The following is a 12,418-nucleotide window of genomic DNA, read 5'->3' on the forward strand; positions in this document are numbered from 1 at the left end:
CATGAAGCACATCCTGCCGTCAGGGTAGCTGTGTAACTGTTCTGCACAGAAAGAAAGAGGTCTTCCTTTCAGCTGATTTTCTGTAGCTCTCCACTTCATCGACGGTTTACCTCTAGAGTCTACTGCCCAAAGCCAAAGCTGATGAACACTGAAGGCAGTTGTCCTGTGCTGTGACTGTCTACAGCCCTCCTTATTCCAGGTCTAGGTGGGCTTGCTCACGCTGGCAGCTCCCTCTAGCCCTGTTCAAGGTATCCCTAGGTACTAGGGCTAGTACTCTTTACTGAAGATACTGCACTGTGCATGGAGTTGTCTGAGTAAAGCGGTGCAAGCAAGGCTTGTAACACAGCAGGCCTCATGGGGAGGGAGAGAAAGAAGTCCACACTGCCTCAAGCCATGAGCTGTAGCTGAGATTCTGAGGGTATGCGGAGCAGCAAGACATCTATCTTTCAGGTCAGAGAGAAGGGTGAGGAGGGGAGGAAAAGAGAGTGAGGGGGCGAGTAAGAGATGAGAGTCAATGGTGTAAGAAAAGAATCTCTAAAGTTGCAGAAAGTGGTGGGAGAAGCCAGGAGGGAGCCTGTGAGAGGGACAAGCCATGCGTCCCACCTAAAGCTGGGGATGGGGAAAGGGTGGGTACAGGGGAAAGACACGTCCTCCCAATTCGGGCAGGCTTGAGACAAGTCTGCTGCTGTAACAAAACTCATAAAGAGGGTCTACATATACAAAGCATATATGCTTGAGAGTTTCCCTTTCCAAGCTTACCTCCATGTCCAGCAGTGTTTCTGATTGTTTTATAGAGGCGTTATATCAACAGCAGATACAGGGGAAGCAGAAGCATCCAGTGACAGGCTGGAAGGGAGGAGGACGGTGACTCTGTGTTCAAGTTCACCAGCTGCAAGTTTGTCCCCCTTGTAATGCTGAGATCTGTAGCAGAAGAATATAGTGAGAGGCTACCAGAATGGGGAACACAGCAGGGAAGGCAAAGCAAGTGTGTATATTTATTCCTCCCCATTTTTCTGAATGTTGACAAAGATAGATCCTGCCTCTTGTGCTGGAGACTCACTGCAATAAAGCTCTTGCTGTAGAAGAGCTATGACCTTTCTCATGTAGAACAGGAAAAAATATCTAGGCTTTTTGGAAAGTTTGCTTTCCCATGAATAAGATGGCCTTTCAAATAAAGGGGGTGGGCTGGAATCAAAGATTGTTATTAGTAACAGCCAAAGGGGCCTGTTGGTTTGGTATGCAAAAGGGATCTAAGCTGAACTGGCTAAAGAAGGTGTCGAAATTTGGGGGTTTTGGTTGGTTGGTTTGGTTTTGGTTAACATTCAAAGGAATACATTCTTTTGAAGTGTGTCCTTCCTTCTTTCCCCTTCCCTGGCAGTTCTGTCCCCGTGCTAAGGGAGCAATCGTTACCACGAAAAACATCTGAAATAGCAGGACCAAACACAGACCCTTTCCTTCATTCCAGGGACAGAGAGAGAGGGGCTTGGATTAACCACGTATTTCAGTCCCTGCCTTGGCTGACACGGGTGCTGCAGGAGGCCCCCGACGCACACAGGCGCACTGTTTAAACTCTCTTCTCCCCTGTGCCTGTGGTCTCTGGGTGGTGTTAAACTCTACCTGTCACTTTGATGTTGCCTGTAGCCTTGGCAATGCTGTTTTCAATCACACAGGTGTAGGTGGCATTAGCAGAAACGTTGTGCAGAAAGGAAACCACTTTCAGAGTGATGTTTTCAGCATTCAGCTCGTAGCTGGTGTTGGCAATGTGAGGTAGGTACTCCCCAGCATCGCTGCAGGCTGTCCAGCGCACAGCGGGTCGAGGGAACCAGCGTGGTGCTTCGCACTGCAATGTGTCCCCACTGCTGCTCTTCTCCACATGGACCTTGGGGGTGCTGAAGGCTTCGGGAGGGAAAAAGGAGAGAGAGTCAGAAAAAGGCAAATGTTTTGGGAACTGGGCATGAAACACCCAACTGCATCTGCCGGTCAGTCTCAGGTGTTTTTAGGACACTTGCTGCTTAGCGTCGCAGCACCGCATGTAGCCAAACCAAACACAGAGGCTCAGAGGTCTCTATAGGTTGGGCTCCAGGGATGTGACTACAGGGGGTCTGAAGACTCCTAGGACAAGGCAGTCCAGTTTGACAAGATCTGCTGAGGTCATGGCACAGCTTTAGTGTCTTTAACCAACTCTGCTTAACAATTACAAGCCGGGTCCTGGGCATTCCCCAAGAGCTGCTGGACACTCGGGCTCCCAGAAGAGACTGGGCTCAGGACCTGGCCAGCCTGAGGCCACCTGTGTCTGCCAAACGCCCGGCTTCCCTGAGCAGGAACCACAGCCAGCATGGCTCCGCTCGCTCCTCCTGAAGGCGGGGGGCTGAAAGGAGGGGTGGCTGAAAGGAGGCACCTGCTGTTCTCGGCAGGGAGAGACAAGCCAAAAACGATTGCCGTTATCAGAGACAGAGGGGGAAGGGGAAGGTGACTCACCCGCTCCGCTGACTGAGAAGGGAGCCTGACCAACACCTACTGCTTCGTGATGTGACTCTCACGCTAAACAGGGCTGCAGCCAAGGGAAGCTCCATCTGCACCCGCTGGGGCTGAGGGCAGACTAAAATGTGGCTTGAGCTGCAAGATTTACATCCCCATCCCTGGATTAAACAAAACGTTTAAAGCCCATTGCAAACTCAGCTGTGTTTTAAAGCCAAGACCATCTCAAATAAAGCTTTGTTAGCCTTGGTCTCTGTATATTCATCGTATTTCCCATGTGTACAGGTGTGAAGAGAAATGAGCTTTTTAGGAGAGCCGAGTTCACTGATTTCAATGGAAATAAAACCTAATGCAGCATTTCACATGTTCTCTCTAATGCCTTTTCTGTGTGGATTACTTTAAACATCAAATCAAGCAACACAAAAGCAGGCAGATTCACAAAGTTTCAAGGAGAGATAAGAGACAAAGTCCCCACGGGACTTAAGCACGCCTCAGACACGAGCCAAAGCCCTCTGGCCTTGCTGCTACCTACCGTAGTCCCAAGCAGTTCTTCCATCCTTGCCATCACAAGATAAGGGGCCTGTGAGCCCAGCACTTTTTTTTTCACTGCTTGGGAAAGTTCTTCACGTGGCAACAGGGCACAAAACATGCTTTCAGTAAGAAATGGGAGACTGTGTGAAACAACACTGGCCAGACATTCCTGCAACACCAACCCCGTTATTGCCTTTCTGTCCCAGGCTGGGCTCCCTGTGAGTGACATGGGGAAGTGGCTGCGTCTCCAAGACATCTGTCACAAGCTCCTGCCCAAAAGCTGGTGCCCACCTCCTGGTGCTTTGGCTCTGCTGGGCCAAAGGAGGAGACTGGACCTACAGACCTACAGAAAAGCAGCCCGTCTCATTCAAGAGCACTGCTGGTTACTACTGTCCTGCTATGACTGGCCTGAACCACAGAGGAACCCCCCATGCTGCCGGTATGGCTGTCCTCACCACATAAGAAGTCACCCATCCTAAAACTGCATTTCCTTGGTTTGGAGAGGTCTGATGATAGTTTGTTCCTCTCCCAACTTGAGCTGTTGGGCTCAACAGATCAAGAGATATGCTGGGACCTCAGGGATGCCAGCAAAAGCCATCCAGAGAAACACTAAGACTACCTACCCATGCAGACTCATGTTATCCATATCATATAGTTGGTGCAACTCACCACAGTTTCATTAGAAAGACTCAGAGGTGACAGAAAAATAGGTGAAACACTGCTGAGTTCAGTGGGAGCATATTGGTTTGTGCCAGTGGTGAAACATGATGGCCAAGCCCAGAGGGTTCAGAAGAATTAAGCACCCACAAGTCAAAATTCATCTGTGTCTGTTTTGAGGTTGACTCATAACAAGGTGAACAATTAACTCTAGCAGATACGTAATAATTCAGATGATAACTGTGATATGGGTGGTTTGTTGCTTTGATAGTAATTTCAAAAAACTGAATACAGTAGAAGAAGAGAAAAGAAAATACGAAATAGGCTACAATTTTTACTATGCAGCACTCCTCCTGGCTGGAGATATATCTTAATCCAGAGAGCAAAAGCTATAATTTTTTTCTTTAACAGGTGTAAAATCTGAATCTTTATAAGATCAATTAGCTACTCCCATTCTTAGGGGCTCTTTGTAGTCAGTTAAGTAGCTGGTAGACTGCATGTGGTAAATAGAAGAAAACTGAGTGAATGCGTTAAAATAATCATCTTTTCTGGAACAAGAAGTCAAACAGCGTCCTGGCCTGTATCAGAAACAGTGTGACCAGCAGGAGCAGGGACGTGATCATGCCCCTGTACTCGGCACTGGTGAGGCTGCAGCTTGAATACTGTGTTCGGTTTTGGGCCCCTCACTACAAGAAGGATGCTGAAGTGCTCAAGCGTGTCCAAAGGAGGGCAACAAAGCTGGTGAGGGGTCTGGAGCACAAGTCTTATGGGGAGTGGCTGAGGGAACTGGGGTTGTTTAGTCTGGAGAAGAGGAGGCTGAGGGGAGACCTTATCGCTCTCTACAACTACCTGAAAGGGGGTTGTGGCGACGAGGGTGTTGGTCTCTTCTCCCAAGTAACCAGCGATAGGACGAGAGGAAATGGCCTCAAGTTGCACCAGGGGAGGTTTAGTTTGGATATTAGGAAAAATTTCTTCACCGAGAGGGTGGTCAGGCATTGGAACAGGCTGCCCAGGGAGGTGGTGGAGTCACCATCTCTGGAAGTGTTCAAAAAACGTGTGGATGTGGCACTTCGGGACATGGTTTAGGGGGCCTGGTGGCGCTGGATTAATGGTTGGACTTGATGATCTTGAAGGTCCTTTCCAACCTTAGTGATTCTGTGAAGGATATGGAAACAGTGGGTAAGGCCATAAACACCTCTGGAAAAGCCAAAAATACCCCAGTACTACTCAGGGGTGCCGGACTCAACGGTGGCCTGTGAAGGAGTGGGTGCCACTCATGCAGCCTTTAGCATCAGCATAACTGGGGGTATGTCTGACCGAGCCACGTTAGCCTGCGTTTTGCAGCAGTATTTTCTTCCCCATACCCCTCACCTCCCGTCCTGAACCGCAGCACTGCCGCCCCGCTCCCTCTGGCCGTGGTGACGGAGCAGCGGTAGGTGCCGGCATCGGAGAGCTGCACGTCCCTCAGCTCCAGGGAAGCATTGCCGCCCATCACCTGCTCCGCAAACACTGCCGTGCGGCCCTGAAACGACGTGTCTTGATCTTGCAGGTGGTCCTTCCCACCTTTAAACTCATGAACCAGCCCGGCTACTCCCGCCTTGGCCCAACGGATGGCTATGCTGCCCATCTGGATGTCGGGCTCGAAAGCGCAGCCCAGGACACCACGCTGGCCAATGTTCCCTGGAGACGTCAGCGCCGTCACGCTGATGGAGTGTTTTCCTGCAAGGAGAAAGCAATGTGGCGTGAGAAAGGTGAGGTGGTGAGTGCAGAGAAAAGCCAAACTACCCTGCGGCTGTCATGCACCAACCGCAAGGCTGAACCGGCACCGGCGCATCGCAAGGACACCAGTAGCAGCTACCAGTGCTGCTAGCAGAGGTCAGTTCCCATGGCTTATATACCAAGGTAAAGCACAGGAGCATTTCTTTAGCAGGCAGCTTCAATTTGTTTAAGAAGAATTTGCACAGTGTTTTCTTGCTTACTCATATATATCAGGGATTTTTCTCTTTGCAGCTGCCAGAAGAGCATGATTTTTTTGTCTTGTCTTAGTCAGAACGTCCCTTTATGCAATATAAATGTGACTGCAAGGCACAATCCTGGCAGCGAAATAAGAGGCTGCTCTTTCACCCTTACTGGAATCCAAACTGTTTTCTTTCATTTAAGAAAAGTCAGCATTTCCCTCCCCTGGGGACACAGATTGCTTCGCAAGTCAAATTCTAACTAGAAAACTTGAGAGTTAGCTCCTTCCCGAAGCCGGGTCCTCTTTCCTGTGCAGCTCTTCCCTAAGTGTCCTCATTCAGGAGACCGCAAGGAGGCTGCATTTTGGCCAACACCAAAGCAACACACTTTTGTCACCTCTGAGGAAGCAGGGGAATGTGCCCCATCCTGGCAGATGCTGCCCGACTTCGCAATAAATACCATCGTCTCCTACCACCTCGGAGAAGGAGCACGGTATGTTCAGGACCTTCTGTACGTGTAGGTTTAGGGCTTCATGCCCAAGGAGATGCCAGCTAACACAGCACTACATCTCCAGCAGCACAAGCTGCGCTGCACTTATCGACGCCTTGCCTCAGCTGGCTTCCCAAGGAGCAACAGACGGAGTTGAATGTTTCAGTTGCTAGCGTGCCAGATATAACTAAAAACAAACAAAAAAAGCCTTAATTTCTGCTGTGAAACCATAGTCCAGGACCGCACTTCCCAGGGCAAAACGGAGCTGCCCCACAGCACCGGGGCTCATGCGCGTGCTGCCACGGCTGCAGCCTGGGGCCAGCCTGCTGACAAGTTTTTACGGAAATTAAGAGCCAACACAGATTTCCTCACTCAGCACTGAGTGCCAAGTGCTGGTGTCTTCTAACCCAACCTGAGCGTGCGTGCGTGTGTCTGTGTGTAAACCTCTGCATTATTTGTGTGTGTGTGTAAACCTCTGCATTATTTGTGTGTGTGTGTATAAACCTCTGCATTATTTAAAACCTACAAGAGCTCACAGTCTCCAAGGAGAGCACAGCTCCTTGTGGTTTAATGGCACGGGGTGCTATCTTGTTGAGAAAGGACAGACTGAAGTTGCCTGTGCGGTCTTCATTCAGCCACCTGGCACACAAGCGTTATAAAGTGAGCCTTCATCAAAAGGTCATAGGCGGCATTTCCACACAAGGTCACACCTCAGCCCATGCACAGGATGGAGACACGGAGGTAGAGGCAGGGCAGAAGTTCATCGGCCCACTGGTAACAGCAAGAAGTCTGAGCAGTCACATACCTGAGACACCAAACCCGATGATCAGGGCAATCACAGCAGCCAGGATGATAATGACTGTAGTCATGCTATTCGGGGGAAAAAGAAAAGACAACATTATTGCACAGCCCACCTCCTTCACACCCTGTGCCTATGGTGTACATCTGCAGAGCTGCTGGCAGGAAGGAGGTCAAGGTGTGTAAGCCACAGACATAGAGCAAGGTGGACCGGTGAAGCTTGTGTCCACAGCAGTGATGAACATTCGGATGGGTACTCATCATCAAAGGTGGGGAACCATGTGGCAGGAGGTGAGGAGACCCAGGCTTTGCCTTTGGGAGGAGGCAGCGGGTCCCAGCAGAGGATGCTCCTCTCAGCATCCCCTGGTGCATAAACGAGCCGGTCAGTCCCTGCTGGCACTTGTGAGGGACCAGTTGCCCAGGGAGGTGAGCAGAGCACTGAGACAGGCCCATGACCCCAGGAGACACCTGGTACAAGCCAGGGAGCTGGCAGGAGGGGGCTGGAAACAGAGTCAAGTTTGTGAGCTGGTCAGATTTGGGGTGCTCCCTGCGCAGAGGGATAAGGGGCTGTTGAATGAGGGACTGAGGAGGTGAGGACCACTTGCCAAGCGACACCAGCAGAGCAGCCCTGGCAGAGGAGACAACAGGCAGCATGGCACGGAGCAGCACAGCTCCAGCCTTGCCAAGGGCAACCTGTCTCTGGCACAGCCCCGGCCGGGTGCAGGTTCCCGCTGCAGCCAGTGGAGCTGTCACACGTGGTCCTGGGCACTTTTTTATGTGGGCTGGGGGGTTGCGGCAGCAACCTCAGCTCCCCACCACAGCAAGCCTCGAAGCAGCTCCCCAAAAAAACCCACTGGTACATCCCAGGGCAAGCAGCTCACGTGCTCACACCCAACAGTCTCACAAGCGTGCTGGGCTCAGCCCTGCTCAGGATTGTCCAAGGAGAAGCCCAGGGAGCTGCAGGAGGCCCTCACGGGGCACTTTACCATTCCCAAGCTTGGCAGGGTGCTGGAGGGAGCTGCGCTGCAGGAGGCACGGGCCACTTCGCACAGCGTCTGGGGCTACCAGCCCAGGGCTTTTTTTGCCTTGTGGTACACAGAAACTCCTGAGCTGCTGCTTCCTATCTCGTCCCCAGGCAGGACCAGCCTGCGAGATGTCACAGCCCTCTCGCCCATCCAAAAATAGCTGCTCCGCTTCAGCAGCGTTTGCCAGCTTGTAGCACCCTCTTTCCCAACACATCAGGCAGCCTCACGCCCAAGAGCCCACCCGTGTCCAGACAACCGCAAACTCCTCTCGCCGTTAATGTGTCCCTGCATCCATTACTTGCACAGTCGTGCCTCAATCACTGCCGATGTCATGATTACAGGGCTGATATGGAGCTCCAGGGAGCTACGCCATGTGAACCAGCCCCTCCTGCAAGGAGCAGCAGGGACGGGAGAAAGGGAAGATGGGTTGAAAGAGGGGGTGGAGAGGAGGGGAGATGTTGCAGAAGGCTTGTTTGCCTTCCTGCTGTCTCCCTTCCATCCTCATCCTTAAAGCCAGTGGAAAGTTGCCTCAGGAAGCCCTGTCTGCACATGCCAGCAGGCTCAGGAGAAGGAATCAGAACCGTGTATTTCACCACAAGTGTGCGATAAATCCATACAAAGGTTCACATCCGTACCAAGCACTCCCTGCCTAGATGCCCTCAGAGCTGAGAGGTGCCACATGTTTTGCTTCCTCTCCGCTCTCATCAGCTTTCACTCACAACCAGGGTGGACAGCAGTTCTCCACCTGCCCGCTCGTGGTGCCCAGCAGCTGCAGTCACAGCTGACCCCATATCCTCCAGCCATGGGCACTGGGGAGCTGGGGACCCATCACTAGCCACCACCTCCCCTGGGGGGGCCTGTGGAATGGGGACTTCATTTGCTGGCTCATGTAGATCCCACAGCGTGACAGCTCCCAGCAAAGACTTGTCATGTCCCACAGGGCTCAACCCCACTCAGGGTCTCAGTGTTTCGGCCAAGACTCACCATGGGACAATCCTATGCTGGGGCAGATACCAAGCCTCTTGCATATGCTGAATAACATCCACCTCCTCGAGGAGCTCCACCGATTTCCACAGAGCTGATCCCAGAGCAAGATAGTTGCTATAAACTCAAGACGGGTTGCCATGACTAGCCTCAGCTCTCACATGCGGGAAGCACATAGCAAGCAGCAGCTGCGCCGTGCTGTCACACAGCAGGTGTGACTCACCTTCACCCCTCTCGATCAAAATTCTCCTCCCCAAGAGTGGGCAGGGAAGAAGTTGCTGGGAGCCAAGCGATGCGGCCTGTGGGTTACAGGGGATTTCATCGGTAAATGCCGGAGGGCGTATGGCAGGGGACAAGCAGCCAGGTCGCCCTTCCTATGCAGTCCCTGAATGCTTCAGGTGCCACCACACTTGCCTCCAGTCCTCAAAAGGACCCTCTGGCCTGAAGACCACCTCTGCTGTAGCACTCTGCTGGGCAAAACCATCCTCAGCTCGCTCACGGACAAACACAAACCAGCACAAATGGGCCAGTACCAACGTTTTGTCCCCCGTTGGCACCACCTGCCCCCATAACTGCAAAGCCTTGATAGCTTTGCATCCAGAGAGGTGTTTCCTACCCCTGGTTCAAGGCACCAGCAGGGCTGATGGAAAAAGCCGCTCGTCTGTTACAAGGAGGGGTGGCAATTTTAGGTACATGGATGCTGCTGCCCACTTTAACACCCCTTACCAGGGACAAGGGGAAATCAGGGCCTTTGGAGCTTCCTCCACAGAAACTACGAGATCCAAGAATCACAAGGGCTTTAAATGTATTTTCCTGCGAGCCCCCCCATGCATACTGAGTAGATCTGGAGTGCAGGGAGAACAAGCGGAAGCTGGCAACCCGGCCGCACACTGACAGTAGCTGTGTTTTGCAACAGTCCAGTCCAGCAGTTCAAGCAAAAAGCAATTTTCTGTGCATCAGCACCGCTGATACTTCCAGCATCTCAGAGGCATGGAAACAGGCTGACGCAGACAGCTGGGACCGCACAAGTTGAAGCCTTCAGTTCGGGGCGGCACTTTGGCAGCCCACGGGATGCCGCTCCATGCTCCCTGCCCTCTTTTGCCCAGTCCCGTGCCTGATCAGCCAAATGGGGTTTTGCCCACCGCTCTGGGCAGCCTGAATGCTGCGAGCACAGCCCCGGGAACAGAGAGAGCCCTGCCGTGACAGATCCTCCTGAGCTCTAGCTCCGTGCAGAGTCAGCTTTCCCTTGGGAACGGGTTTAGAGGTGTGAGGATTTTAAAAAAATGGAAGATTAAGAGATTGAAGGTCCCTGCCATCCTCCTTATGTCAGAGATTACTGTGGAAAAGAAATAACATGGCAGGGGTCACCCAAAAGGAAGAGTTTTCCATTCCAATAAGCGGTTGCAGAGCTCAACTTTTCTCAGTGCTTCAGTTTCATTTTTTGAGTTGTTTTGGTTTTTTCCTGAAATTGATAGAAACCTCCCACTGCTCCTCTGATGCTTCCTGGAAAATTCACCCCTCTCCCTGGGCTATTTCTGCATTTCAAGATTAGCCTGAAGAGGCCAAGAGCCTTGAAGAAGCCTGCTGCTTCCAGCAACCTGCTGCCGTCTGGCTGCGCGCAGCTGCCTGGAGTGGGCAGAGGGGCTGGCAGAGCAGCAAGGGGTAGGCATGCACTTTTTCACACCCATCAGTTACTGCATTTCCTTGACAAAAGCCAGCTGGGCTGCCTCCTGAGAATAACAGAGCTGGCTATTACATGCATTCCAGACACATGAGGAATACGATATCCAGTGGCTATTTACACCGTGCTACATTATGTCTACTGGTGATCTCAGTTTTGTTCGTGAAAAGGTGCAGATAATATGACTATTTAATTCTTCCTTGATGCTCCATGTGAGAAAGATGGAGCATGGCTCAATGCATGAGAGAGTCTTATTTGTTCACACATGGACTATCCTTCTCCCCGCTGCTGTTCAGCTCAGGTGGGACAGATACTCATAACAGCTGAAACTCTTTTTGACAGAATAAACACAAGCAGGGATATCTCACACACCTCACTGGAGCCTCTGCCTCCATTCAGCCTGGAAAAGCCCACACCTGGGATAAAGAGACACGGCTTATTGGTGGCTCTGTTCAAGCAGTCAGGTTTAGATGCAAGCTCAGTCCACATTCATCAGAGGCTGAAGCAAGTTTACCAACTAATTTAGCCATCTGGTGGAGGTTATTTCCAACTAATCAGGAGAAAAGGATATGAGGTAGATATTTTTACAGCCTTCCACAGGATACTTCTTTTTCTGAGTGTAGTTCACCAGGACTTGGTCAATAGCTTCAAAGGAAATGGGCTCACTGAAACAAGAGGCACAAACCAGCTTGCACATCTTCCCAGCTCTTACCCCTGACCCTCACAGCAAGGAAACTTGCTGTAGGACAGCTTCTGCCTTTCTCCCCACAGCACGCTGATGTGATGAAAACATAAGCGACTGTCTGAGGGCCAGTAGAAGGAATGCAGAGCCTTCCTCAAGCCATTGATAACCCAACCTACAACAGCAGAAACACAGAGTCTTTCTCAAGCCATTGATACCCTGACCTACCACAGCATTCAAACCTGAGGTAGTGTATTGCAGCCATGCACAGTTTCTAGGACACACATCTCCATCCAGGCTACAGTCAATGGCCTGCACGTGGGTGTCTGACAGCTATATGGCCTTAATGATTGTATAAAAGAAGCTGTACAGGTATTTAAGTAGCTTCGGTGAGTGCAGTAGAGTCAAGCTGCAATGAACTGCTGTCTTGAAAGCTCCTGGCAGCAGGGTGATACAGCTGAGGAGTCTGGAAAATGCAATTCCCTCCCTCCTCTCTCTTCCGAAGCAGATGCAGATAATACCATACCTCCAGCAAATGACCTGGCCTTGGGATGCCATGGTCACAGCACCTATGAAGACAAGCCAAACACCAGGTGCCCGAAGGTCCCACACTGTTCAGCACAGCCCCTGTCCTTCGCATGATATATTCTCCCTGGCTGTCCTGCTTAAATAACTGGAGCAGAGGAGCAGTGAGCCCAAGCAGTGAACTCTCAGGAATGAGGAAGCAGTGAGCATCTCAGCTCCCTCCACCAGGACAGTCAAAAGCAGGGAGGCCTGGTTAGTCAGTGGGGCAATAGGAGAAGCTTCCTACACCACCCATTAAAGAAACATGTCTGATTTAAAACAAAAAAATAACACAGCTCATGGTTTGGTAGCCAGCTAATCCTGGGGTCGAGTACAGCAGTCTCTCATGTAAATCCACAGCTCACCCATTGCTGGTGGGTTGCGTTATATCCAGGACTAGCTCAGGTCTCCTTGCTAAAATCTCCAATCATGCTGTTGGCACTAGGCAGAGAGGTCCCACCTGCAGGTCCCCTTCCTGGCCCCATCCGCAATATGCATCTTCCCCTGCCTTTCTGTGCTGTGCTAAGAAGCTCCTCCAGGCTCAGCAGTGCCATCAGAGCCACATAGGTTCAG

The 12,418-nt window shown here is 51.5% G+C and overlaps 1 protein-coding gene across 1 annotated transcript; it reads right to left on the reverse strand.

Annotated features, from left to right (window-relative positions):
• Window positions 1–1,501: 1,501 nt before the first annotated feature.
• On the reverse strand, window positions 1,502–11,839 carry LOC104627739 (V-set domain-containing T-cell activation inhibitor 1-like). The gene is given in 4 exon segments (XM_010296089.1): window positions 1,502–1,896; window positions 5,038–5,385; window positions 6,917–6,981; window positions 11,808–11,839. Coding segments are annotated over 4 exon segments (840 nt in total).
• Between the last annotated feature and the right edge of the window lie 579 nt (window positions 11,840–12,418).

The sequence above is a fragment of the Phaethon lepturus genome, unplaced genomic scaffold (assembly GCF_000687285.1).
Source record: "Phaethon lepturus isolate BGI_N335 unplaced genomic scaffold, ASM68728v1 scaffold36131, whole genome shotgun sequence".
In the NCBI taxonomy this organism is placed as follows: Eukaryota; Metazoa; Chordata; class Aves; order Phaethontiformes; family Phaethontidae; genus Phaethon; species Phaethon lepturus.